The 12,859-nt window shown below is 36.0% G+C and overlaps 2 protein-coding genes and 1 non-coding gene across 3 annotated transcripts; 2 read left to right on the forward strand and 1 right to left on the reverse strand.

Annotated features, from left to right (window-relative positions):
* The first annotated feature begins 2,088 nt into the window (after positions 1 to 2,088).
* Positions 2,089 to 9,698, forward strand: LOC112743980 (phospholipase D beta 2). Its single transcript, XM_025793428.2, has 10 exons — positions 2,089 to 4,398; positions 5,156 to 5,272; positions 5,873 to 6,067; positions 6,435 to 6,680; positions 6,786 to 6,854; positions 6,956 to 7,103; positions 7,498 to 7,646; positions 7,905 to 8,084; positions 8,597 to 8,794; positions 9,155 to 9,698. Exons 1-10 carry the CDS (start codon positions 2,644 to 2,646, stop codon positions 9,446 to 9,448), a joined length of 3,351 nt encoding a protein of 1,116 aa, XP_025649213.1. The 5' UTR covers positions 2,089 to 2,643; the 3' UTR covers positions 9,449 to 9,698.
* An 84-nt stretch (positions 9,699 to 9,782) lies between these two features.
* LOC112743981 (uncharacterized) lies at positions 9,783 to 12,063 on the reverse strand. Its single transcript, XM_025793429.3, has 2 exons — positions 11,168 to 12,063; positions 9,783 to 10,797 (listed from the first exon to the last, which is right to left on the reverse strand). Exons 1-2 carry the CDS (start codon positions 11,802 to 11,804, stop codon positions 9,917 to 9,919), a joined length of 1,518 nt encoding a protein of 505 aa, XP_025649214.1. The 5' UTR covers positions 11,805 to 12,063; the 3' UTR covers positions 9,783 to 9,916.
* Positions 12,064 to 12,132: 69 nt separating this feature from the next.
* TRNAL-AAG (transfer RNA leucine (anticodon AAG)) lies at positions 12,133 to 12,213 on the forward strand. Its single transcript has one exon. It is a non-coding gene; the product is annotated as a tRNA-Leu (tRNA).
* Positions 12,214 to 12,859: the final 646 nt, after the last annotated feature.

The following is a 12,859-nucleotide window of genomic DNA, read 5'->3' on the forward strand; positions in this document are numbered from 1 at the left end:
GTAAAGCGTTCGGCGCAATGTCAAATGATCCTACCTCGTCCCCTCCGCTGCCATTCAGATCAGCAGCAAAGGACGGGGACGCGACGGGTTGGACCGCTGGCTCGTACACAGGGACGGAGGAAGAAGCAACGGCAGGCCGGGAACTAGAACCGGCTGCCGTGGCTAAAGTGGTGGTATTCCGGTTCGAACCCCCTGAGCTGGATACCACATCAACAAGCTTTGCCAACAATTCTGGTGTCCTAACCTCCGGAAACTGCCGCCGACAAAGAAACATTACTTGCAAGTCCTCATCACTACCAATCGTGAAACAATCATACTTCACGGTATCCTGGAGGACCGTGATTAGAATGCGATAGAAAAACTTCTTAACCCGCTTCGCACCTTCCAGACCGAGTTTCATCAGCACAGATCTAACAAGGTCATCATAGCTCGTCCTAGGACTAACGACAATACAGAGAGGATCCTTATCTGTGAACTTCACACCGGAACGAGTTTTTCTCTTAATGGATCCTCTGTGGTGAACCAAAACAACAAAACTCTCTTCACTAGCCATCTTACTCCCTCTAATGAGACCACTCACGTTTAGAAACATATATATAGGCTTCTGTCTCCCACTAATTCGAACCGGCCTGGTTCGAATTATGGTTGGTTTAATTCGAACCAGCCTGGTTCGAATTACTTTGTCAGCGTTCTCTCTCTATAATTCGAACCACCCTGGTTCGAATTATGTGCACTTGAAGTTCGAACCATCTTGGTTCGATTTATTAACAACAGTCAACTTGTAATTCGAACTGCCCTGGTTCGAATTACTAACAAATGCAGTTCGAACCATGTTGGTTCGAATTATATTAATATACGTTCTGGCGCATTACTGAAACTATTTTCGGTTTGGCTTATATACGTAAATTCTAGATGGCATTGGCTTATAATGGTTTTTTGCCCTAAGATACATGAAATTAAAATTCATAAACAAATTTAAATTTATTAATATTTTAATAATAAATAAATTTTTATCTTATTTATAAAAAAGTGTTATCTTAATTGTTTATAAGCTTCATTTAAACTAATTTTTATTAGGTCTAAATCAGATTTTATAATGGTCCAAAATCAGTAAAATTTTTATTGGGTTTAGAATTGGATAAGAATTTTAAAAATAAATTTAATTACTATTTAAAATTGAGTTCAGACTAAGACAAATTCGATTTTATCTGATCCATATACACCCCTAAATAGTTATAAGATAAAAAGAATGAATAAATATTCAAATTGATTTTTAAAAAATTTCATATAGGACATTGTGATTGTTAACAAGCTTTTATTTTTAAAAATTTTTCAAGAATTAATTTTGTTAAATAAATTGATCTTTCTCGTTTTGAATTAAAATTTTAATTAAATAAATTGTGTGGACGAACTTCCGAAATATATCTTGTCTCTTACGCTATTGTAATATACTTTTTTTTTAATGGAGTGAGAATAATTCGGATGTCAAAGAACAAAGAGAGTGGATATGTGTAAAAGATACTCCGAGATTCAAGTTAATAAGTATTAATGATAGAATGTTAAATATGAAATAAAATTTATTATGTGTGAGTTTTTCCTTTGAGATATAAAAATAGATGTCTTTGTATAAGTATAGAGTTGATGAATAAAATTGATGTTTGATCATTAAGTCAGAATAATGACTATTAAGATTGTCCTTTGCAAATTTAAAATCAAGACAAATAAAGTCGAATTATGACTCATAATGCACATTAAAAACCGAACTATAAGGTGATTGATCAATTATAATAAATTAGTTCCAAAAAACATATTTTTAAAACAAATTATTTTCCTGAGAAACAAAAGAAATACCAATGTCTCGGAAAATTAATTTTTAAGGATGAATAAAAATTTATTAAGAATTCATATATCAACTTTTTGGGATCAATTTGGTGTTTGTATCCTAAGTTTGTCAGGCATGGGTCAACGCCTGTAGATCCAATAAAATCCTCCCACGTGGAAGATCTCATGGACAACTTGTTCCACCGGTAACTTCACACCAACCGAAAAAGAAGAAACATCAGCACTTCCCCAACCTGCCATGCCGGTATCCTTCGGGCACTTTGTACACGTAGTCAATGCTGACCTGGTTAGTAGAGAGAGAGAGAGAGAGAGAGCGTTGCCGGAGTTCAAAAACTTTGTTTCATCAGCTGGATCTTCGTCTTGTTCTTATTCTGCTTATTTCTGCATTTTTTTTTCAATCTCCGAATCTCCATAGAAAAAAGAGAAGGTGAGTTTTTTTATTTTTATTAATTCTCTCTTTCTCCTAATAAAAATAGAAAATCTCATCTTTGAGTTAACTTTCTTTGTTTCCTTGAACATTCACCATTGATATACGTATCACCAGTGTCTGATCAATCCAAATTATAATCATTCAAGCACTTCGCATATTGCTCTATTTGTATTCTTATTCGGAACTTCCGTGTATTACATGTACAATTAGTTTGTAATTGTATCAATTGAAATCCAATTAGCATAAACCGCTCTTTGAATGATTCTATTTTGAGACATTATTTTACACCCTTTTACGTTGGCAATTAAATTGTTTGATCCTTTTTCTTTGCCTTTTGGGGGTTTAGAATTTTGTGTTTCTGTGGTTAATTGATGGATAATAATGGATCTCCAAACCAATATCCAAACCCATACTTTTACCCTCCCAACCCTTACCAACCATACCCACCTCCACCAACTGGAATTCCAGTTCCTAATCCATATGAACATGTTCCCTATCCATACCCTTATAATCCTTCACATTCCTTCAATTATTCCTATCCCCCACCTCCTAGATCATCCTTATCATACTCTGGTTCGGGCCATATCGACTATCCCTGCCCCCCTCATCCTCAATCACCCTCCTCATGTGCTCCCTTAGACTTCAACCAGCCACCACCGAAGACATCTTATCTGGCTACTGCCCCTAGTGCTCCTACCAATCCTTACCCTGCTTATCCCTACCATGTTCCTCCAGGGAGTCAGAGTCCGTCTCGAGCTTCCCATTCTCACACCAGTAGCTTGCCATATGGATCATCTCAGTATTACTATCCACAAAATGAGGCCTATTTGTCTCCTCAGCAATCCGATGCCCACTCGCGAACCAATAGCTTTGCAGGTCCCTACTATGTGGAGAACACTAGCTCCACAGGTGGTGGAAGTGGAACCCCACAACCCAGTGATGATTCCAAGCCTTCTCCGAGTGCTATTACTTACCCGCCTTTGGATGATCTTATGAGCAATGTTCGGTTGTCCGATAGCACGCCTAGTGATATTGTGTCATCACCTCAACAGCCAGTGAGGCCCCTAATGCATTCCATTTCAACTTCAAAAATAGAGCAGAAGAAAGATGACTTTTATGGACATGCTAATAACTCCTTCTCAGGATGGGGAAATTCCTACTCTTCTCGGGTGGATTCGTCTAAACTTTCATCATCTAGTTTTGGCTCATTTAATGAGTCTGTGCAGATTGTTCCAGTGCAGAATAAAGGGTCATTGAGAGTTCTGCTTCTACATGGAAATTTGGATATATGGGTGCTTGAGGCCAAAAATCTTCCTAATATGGACATGTTCCACAAAACATTAGGTGATATGTTCGGTAAATTACCTGGCACTATGGGCAATAAAATTGAAGGAACTATGAATAAGGTGATTACCAGTGATCCTTATGTAACAATTTCTGTAGCAAACGCTGTAATTGGGAGGACTTTTGTGATTAGCAATAGTGAAAATCCTGTTTGGATGCAACATTTCTATGTTCCTGTTGCACATCATGCTGCTGAAGTGCACTTTGTTGTTAAAGACAGTGATGTTGTCGGTTCACAGCTCATTGGCATCGTGGCAATTCCAGTGGAACAGATATACTCGGGGGAGCTGGTCGAAGGCACCTATCCCATCCTAAATAGTAGTGGGAAGCCTTGTAAGCCAGGTGCTGTTCTGAGATTATCCATTCAGTATATCCCAATGGCACAACTAAGCATTTATCATCAAGGAGTTGGAGCAGGGCCTGAGTACATTGGAGTTCCTGCGACTTATTTTCCTTTGAGGAAAGGTGGAACGGTTACTCTATATCAAGATGCTCATGTTCCAGATGGCTGCCTCCCTAACGTGTTTCTTGACAATGGGAAGACTTATGTGAATGGAAAGTGTTGGTATGACATCTATGATGCCATACGTCAAGCTCGGCGTTTGATTTATATTACAGGATGGTCAGTGTGGCACAAAGTTACATTAATAAGGGATGGTGCTGTCAAAGCATCGGATTATGCCTTGGGTGATCTTTTGAGGTCAAAGTCACAGGAAGGAGTAAGAGTGCTTCTCCTTGTATGGGACGACCCTACATCGAGAAGCATTTTGGGTTATAAAACAGTAAGTATTACTACATTTCAATTATGTTTACTGCATTTATTTGCTTGGATGGGCTGGTGGGATTTGGTTTGAAATTGTCTACATGATCACATCCTTGATTCATTGTTCTTATGAAAAATACACTCTTATATCTTTTGAACTTAGTTGATTGTGACTTCCTTTTTGTATAGAAAGGTTTACATTTTTTACATGAAAAGGTTTACATGTCAGTTTTTGCAACAAAAAACAAAAATTTGAGATGCTGAAAGTTGTTCTGCATATTAAAATATACTCGTTTTTTGGAATTGAATCCACAAATATTTTTTCCTACTTACTACTTTCATACTTCTTGACAATGTTTCTGTTCTTCCATTGCTGGTGCTTAACTTACATATAATCATCTTAATATTTTTGAAATTTGTTTTTCTCTTGGACTTTGGGACACTGTATATATTGGCTAGTGGTACTCCTAAACTAGAATCTCTGGTCTCTACTCAAAATTTATCTGCACAAAACTCACACCAGCGTGATGTTAACCTCTTAAACTAGGTTATCCTTGTGATGTTCTAGTCTAGATGGTAACATAACTAAAATAATTGACATAGCAAAGCCATTCTTTTGTCTTACGCTAATAAATGTTTATTCTGCGACAAGTAAGATTAAGACTATTGGTAATCCTGTTATTGCTTCTTTAAACAAAAATGTTTTTAGGGATTTGATACTTATATTTTTCCCTTGCTAGTTTTGATTATGTAAAAGTCTTCAACTTTACATTCAGGATGGTGTCATGGCAACTCATGATGAGGAAACCAGACGATTTTTCAAGAATTCTTCAGTGCATGTGCTGCTTTGTCCTCGCAGTGCTGGAAAACGACATAGCTGGTACAAGCAAAAGGTCAGGCTTGACAACTACTGTCCAATTGAAATATTTTATTTTATTTTATTTATGGTTGATTCTCTCTACAGATTTTGCTGAAGTGCTGTTTCTTATTAACATTGTTATTCTCTAAAGCCTTGCATGAATTGGTTAATGCTGTAGCTCATAAGAATATAATATTTTATTTATGACTATTTTTTTGTTGGTAGTTATAAAATCAGACATCAAGCTATATTACATTAACATAAATGAGTGTTCATGAACATATGATTAAACATATATGTTTATATCATTGGTTAGCTTAACGTGAAATTTTGTGTAGTCTAGACATTAAACCTACTTCCTACGAGCTAGCTTAAAGCTTTAACTCAAGATTTGCATGAGTATCTTTTAGCTGCAAAGGTTGTCAATTGTTTTTATATTTCTATTGAGTGTATCCACAAGTTTTTTCATATAGGAATGTGAAGCTTTAATTGCAACTTCGAATTTGGGGCAAGTTCTGGTTTGCCAGCAGTGATATCTACTTGTTTGCATTGGATCACTTTTCATGTTATCACATAATTTAATGATTTTGGTTTCAGATTTCTATATTGAATCTCGTCTTATTCCTCTTATTAGGAAGTTGGAACAATATATACACATCATCAGAAAACTGTTATTGTGGATGCTGATGCTGGAAATAACATGAGAAAAATAATAGCATTTGTTGGTGGACTTGATTTGTGTGATGGACGTTATGATACTCCCGATCATCCTATACTTAGGACCCTGCATACACTGCATAAAGATGACTATCACAACCCTACTTTCACGGTAATCTCTTATTTCCAACTCCATTTTGTTTCATTATCACGACTAACTAGAGCTTTAAATCAATCTTCTGAAAATATTTAAATTAAAGTATTTTAAAAAATGTATAGTTCCAGCTTTAGAGGAAGTCAAAGGGTAGTTGAGAAATGTTTTTGCGATCTTCTTGGGATATGTTTAACCTAATACAAGAATGATGTTATTTCTATTTACCTCCCCCAATTGCACATTTACAACTTTCGTGCAGAATACAAAGTTATGAAGCAATTTAAATTATGAATATGTGTAGATAGGAACATTTTGCAGCAATTTATAAATATTATTGTTTCAAATAAGCAGGTCAATTTATTCATATGATATAATTATGTTGCAGGGTAATGTAGGTGGTTGTCCCCGGGAGCCATGGCATGACTTGCATTCCAAAATTGATGGTCCAGCAGCTTATGATGTTTTGAAAAATTTTGAGGAGCGCTGGTTAAGAGCTTCAAAACCTCATGGGATCAAAAAGTTAAAGAAATATGATGATGCTTTGCTTAAGCTGGAAAGAATTCCAGATATCATTCGCATGACTGATCTTCCTTGTATTGGTCATGATGATCCTGAGTCTTGGCATGTTCAGGTAACTGGTTATTAAATACCAAATAGATGTTTTAGTTTTCTAGAAGCAATTTTTCTTCAATTTTCTTAGTAAGGGAATTATCATTCTGTTTACTTTGGGATGTAGATATTTCGTTCAATTGATTCAAATTCTGTTAAAGGATTTCCAAAGGATCCAAAAGAAGCTTCTAGCAAGGTAAATGGAAGCTTTATGTTTCAATTTTTCATTTCTAGTGCTTGTTTCAATTGTTCATGTGTGATCAGAAGGTCAAACATTGGTGTGTATATATGTTGCAGAACCTAGTATGTGGGAAGAATGTGCTGATCGACATGAGCATACATACAGCATATGTGAAGGCCATTCGAGCTGCACAGCATTACATTTATATAGAGAATCAATATTTCATTGGGTCTTCATACAATTGGAGTCAACATAAAGATCTTGGTATGTAGCACATCTTTCTGCATAACCGTTTTGTAAAAAGTAAAAAATAAATAAGCAATTTCATACTAGAACCATGGATGTTTTATTGAGCATGAAGTAACATGTGCAGAACTAATGTATGTAAGTGTCCTACAAAACATACCTAGGGAAACAGTCTTATAGATGTGTGTGGTATGCCATGCCATGTTGGTGTGTTATATGCATCAAAAGCTAACTGATACAGCAGATTATTTTGTAGTTGGAACAAAAATCTCATTGAAAAGTATATTATAGGAATGTAGATGCTAAACTAATTCACTAGTCCAGTGGAAGAATAAAGCAATGTTAACAATGTGGCAAATAGATTTTATAATGGTCTCTTTTATGTTAATCTTTAGGCTTTATGCTTTGGCAGGTGCTAATAATTTGATACCATTGGAAATTGCTCTGAAGATTGCTGAAAAGATAAAAGCACATGAAAGATTTGCAGTGTATATTGTTATTCCAATGTGGCCAGAAGGTGTTCCGACCGGGGCTGCTACACAAAGGATTCTGTATTGGCAGGTATGATTCAATTAACAGTATAAAAGCATTTTATTTAACAGAATCGGATTTGATTGAACCTTTCAATCGGATAAGTTTGCATTTGGCATTGTTCACTCTGACCTGGAATCGCATATCAGCTTTACTGTGCTACCATTGTCATATTTGATCATTTTTCTATTTTATCACCGTTGTCTGATATAGACCACAATGCTGAGAAGTTAAAACACGGGTACTTGGTTTATTGCACTGGTTGATCTGGATTCATTTTCTATGCAGAATAATACAATGCAAATGATGTATGACACTGTTTACAAGGCTTTGGTTGATGCTGGGGTTGAAGCAGCATTCTCTCCACAAGACTATTTGAACTTTTTCTGTCTAGGCAATCGGGAGGCCACAAGTATGTATGATAATGTCACGGTCTCTGGAGCTCCTCCCCAGGCAAATAGTGTCCAAGTATGTCATGAACACCACCTTCCTTGTCCTTCTTTTCCGAGTTACATACTTTTTTTCTGCCATTTAGTTTCACATTTTTATTATAAATTCTAGATTTCTAGTACCAATAGGCACCTCACCAACAGTTTCAAATTATCTAGAGTTAAGCATGTGTCTGAATATTATTAAATCTAAAAACCTTGGTTATTTCATCAATGGTTTGATTGTTACACTTTACTCCCAGAAGTGCTACTGCACTTTAGATGAGCCAAATCCCACTTTCAGATGGCAGCTGTTTGGTATCTTCCATTTCAATTGGTTATTGATACTCAGAAAGTAACCAGTTGTGTCTTACAATATTCTTATCCAGTTTCGTAATATGTTTGTTTTCCTCTTAGAACTTAATTTTCTGCAAGCTATTTTTCTAAAAGTCACTACAAACATTTGAATTCTTCACAATTTTTTCTGTTGCATGCCTTCTTTTGTTAATGAATGCGCTATTAAGTTTTTGTATGTTGATGCTCTATTTCCAGGCAAATAGTCGAAATAGCCGGCGTTTCATGATTTATGTTCATTCGAAAGGCATGATAGTTGATGATGAATATGTGATATTGGGATCTGCAAACATCAATCAACGCTCTATGGAAGGAACAAGAGACAGTGAGATTGCAATGGGAGCCTATCAACCACATTATACCTGGGCAAGAAAATCTACTTACCCCCTTGGACAAGTAAGCTTCTCTTTTCCCATCAATGGATACTAATAACGGTTTATGTGGATTATGTAGCTAATGTGATAGGAACATTTAAGAATTTTTAATCACCTATAATTTTTCCAATCTCTAGAATTTGCCATGCATACCAACTATGGTCATATTTTATTGAGCACTGTAGCAGGCTAGGCAGCTCTTTAATATGCATTATGTTCCTGTTGGGAACATGCGGGGACAAAATTCTCAATTTGAATTTTAGGAGGAAAAGGAGATTACTTGTGTTGATAATAGTTTTGATTGTTTTTCTACACTCTTATTTTGTAAGCCATTAGCATGTTCTTCTATTTAGCAATAATTTTATGAAACTATGCTATGTAGGTCCATGGATATAGGATGTCGCTTTGGGCAGAACACACAGGAACAATTGAAGATTGTTTCTTGCAGCCAGAGAGCCTCGAGTGCGTGCGAAGGGTTAAAGCGATGGGTGAAATGAACTGGAGACAGTATGCAGCAAATGAAGTAACAGAGATGAGAGGACATCTAATGAAATACCCTGTTGATGTTGATAGAAAGGGCAAAGTTAGACCCCTTCCTGGCCATGAAGAGTTCCCTGATGTTGGAGGGAAAATAGTTGGGTCATTCCTTGCCATGAAGGAGAATCTAACCATTTGAATAGAGCTACTAACATTAGGATAATGAATTAATGATCATTGTAAATTAAAACAGTAAACAATTTTGAAGAGAATGATAGGTTGAAGAAAAGAAAAGAAACTCACTGTATAATAAACAATAAACTCTATCAATTGTTGTTTCTATAACTTATTAAGGTTTTGTTCTATTGTTTGATGTAATTTCACTAACTTGTCATACATAAATATCAATAGTCACATACTCACATGTATTAAGTGGGAAATTTCCCAAACTCTCATGCATCTTTTTTCTTTTTACTAGTTCAGTAATTCTTCAACAGAGAATGATATTAAATTAGAAACCAGAACTCATCACATTAGAAAAATCTCTAGCATCTTTATTTCCTATACTAATCAATATAACCAAAACAGTTCCAATTCATTAAATGAAACAAGGAGCAATGCCTTTGCTATTATCCTAAAAACTGTGTCTCCATTTTCTCAAGATACTTCATGTTACATTTACAAGTTTTGCACGCATAGTACTCGGATCAACTTCCACTCGAAGACCAAGGGCTGCAAGTTCCGGGACTTCGGCTGTTCCCTGATACTCCAACTGCTCAACTACCCTTCGGTTCTCTTCATTGCCCTCCAACATATTCCTTACACACCATATGCCCCATTCTTTCAAGAAAGGATTGTCTTCGTCAATAACACACTGCTGCAATAGCAGCAGAATCCCATTCTGCTGCCGGATTTCATTTTGTGCGTGCTTCCTTCTATATGCGCAATTTCCAATAACTGCAACAATGTCTCGCCTGAACCCTCTGTAAGGACATGGTTTTAAAGAACTACTACTAGCACCAATACCATCTTGATTCTCAAATTGCTTCATTACTTTCCGGATTGTTGTTGGTGGCTCAAGATCTCTAAGCAAAGACAAGAGCAACTCTATGAAGCCATAAGAGAATAGCACATCAACAACACTCTCTGCATAATCCCTGTTACCTCTCGCATTATCTTGAGCACAAATGTCCCTCAATATTGTGAGCGAGTAGCCGAGAACATCAACTTCGGGAGAGCCACTAGGAAGACCAGACTTGCCCCTCCCTGCATGTTCGAGAATCCGAATAGACTTCTTGAATATTCCATAAACAAACAATGCAGTATCTGTTGAGATAGTAACATCTTCTAGCCGCTCACTTAAGATTTCCGATAGGATTCGCAAAAGGAAAGCTTGTTCAGAGGAAAACTGACCATCCTTGGACTCAGTATCTTCTTCACCCAAAGGATCATCCACATACTGTAATTTTGGAAATAACACAGGCAATTGAGATTCTTTGAGGCAGATTCTTGAAAGAAGCAACTTTAGCCAATCCTCAGCAAAACCAGCTAGATCAACATAAACCAATGATTAAGAAAATCAAAATAACCTAGAAGAAGAAGAAAAAGAACAACAGCAACAACAGAAAAAGCAAAGGATACAAAAAATAAATGAACAAATAAACCACAAATAATGAAAGAATAAAAAAGGGGAACAGAACAAGTATTTTCATCACCCAAATTATAGCATCTTACACAAGAAAGTATAAAACAACAATAGACAGTGCTCTCATCCACCCAAATAACCAAATACTGCTATCTTATACTACTTATTATTGTGATTACTTCCCCATAAAGTTGCTATATTTAAACAAAGAAACTACAATTTTTTTTTTCTTGAAAAAGAAAAGTACAGAAGCAAGAGCATAAAGCTACTAACCAGAAGAAGCAGTTTTCACAATTGCTGCCATTACAGGCCACCCATCATAACTTGACAGAATTTGAGACCATTCCGGATTCCCATCACAACAAGTATAAATCACCATACACAAAGGGTCACAAGTCTCTTTGCTACTAACTTTAGCAAGCAACACAAACCCTTCTGGATACAACTCTTCCCAAACAGCACGCTGGTGTTCTCTCCCAGCAAGACAAACATTCGCCAGAACCTGAATTCCCCAACGAACCAAGCCCAAAGAATAAGAAGAAGAAGAAGAAGAACCAACCTCTGACCTCAAAATATCTGAAACAACAGCCACCCCATTGTGCTCAATAAACGAGTTCTGATTTTCAATGTCCCCAGCACACAGGTTTCGAAGGAGCTTGAAACACAAAGCAATAATATCATGATTATGATTATGGTGTTCAAGTACTTCTAGAACAGCAGCGAGGACCTTTTTGGAAGCAAGCTCTGAACGACCACCATGGGATTTTGCAGTCTCTGTGAGAGATTCAAGGGAGTTTTCCAACGAAGAAGTGTCGGAAGCAGTGAGGAGTAACTGAAGGGTGTGTTTTGATACTGTTGGGTTCTTCAACAATGAAGATGAATCTGCATTAGTAGCCGTACCATCATCCATTTTGCTTCACCGGAATAAGAAAGAATTGTTTATTTTTTGCAGAGTTTGAAGGTAAAAATTTGATTTTGATGAAAAACAAAAGACACCCTACAATTTAATTCGTTCGTTATAGTGCCATTGAAAAGCTAGTTTATCGATGATGGCGTCTCGTCGGAGGGTTTCGATTCTGATTTTCATTCTAGAGAGTACGAATTTTTCAGCTGGTGTTAAAAATGGTGGACGACGCCGTTTTATTTGTCATTTTTATTTCATTTTTTCTTGTTGGATTTGAAATTTTGAATATACAATGCTAAATTGGATTAATATTACAAACACAAGAACATCAAAAGTTGAGATGGCCGAGTTGGTCTAAGGCGCCAGATTAAGGTTCTGGTCCGAAAGGGCGTGGGTTCAAATCCCACTCTCAACATCTTGTTATTTTTATATTTTTGTTGGGTCAAACTATTCTTTCGGGTTTCTTTTAACATTCGATCACATGGGCCAAGTAAACCCAACTTCATTTCAAGTTTTCTATTATATTGGGTCAACAGAACCGAATTTCAAATCAAAACAATCCTAGAAGAGCTTCAATGTTCACCAAAATCATAAGTCTTACGAAAATAGTTTTACCCAATAAACACAAAGAGTTTCTTGACAGAAAAAAAATAAGATTCTTCATATTCACAGCACAAGAAAATCATCATAAGAATAAACCAAAAAAAAAAAAAAATCATCCTAAGAATCAAATAACAAAAATCTTCATATCCAAGGGGGAAAAGCTTCATAAGAATCTGATTCATTTTTAGTTATCAAATTAAATTAAGGCCTAACTGTTGACCAGAAATACATGTTTAAATCATGGAAAACTTAGTGGCCAAAAAAAAAAATCATTAGAAAACATTGATGCAATTACAAGCATAACTTTAACTCTAAGTTTGTGTTATTTAAAAAAAAACGAAAGAAAGAAAAACGAGATTTATGTTTAGACAAAAAGAGCTACTCTAGATTTATCTTCCAACAAAAAAAAAAAAATTGAATAATTTTCTAAAAGTTAATTCAACTAAACTAATGAGTGT

This window comes from Arachis hypogaea, chromosome 14 (genome assembly GCF_003086295.3).
Source record: "Arachis hypogaea cultivar Tifrunner chromosome 14, arahy.Tifrunner.gnm2.J5K5, whole genome shotgun sequence".
In the NCBI taxonomy this organism is placed as follows: Eukaryota; Viridiplantae; Streptophyta; class Magnoliopsida; order Fabales; family Fabaceae; genus Arachis; species Arachis hypogaea.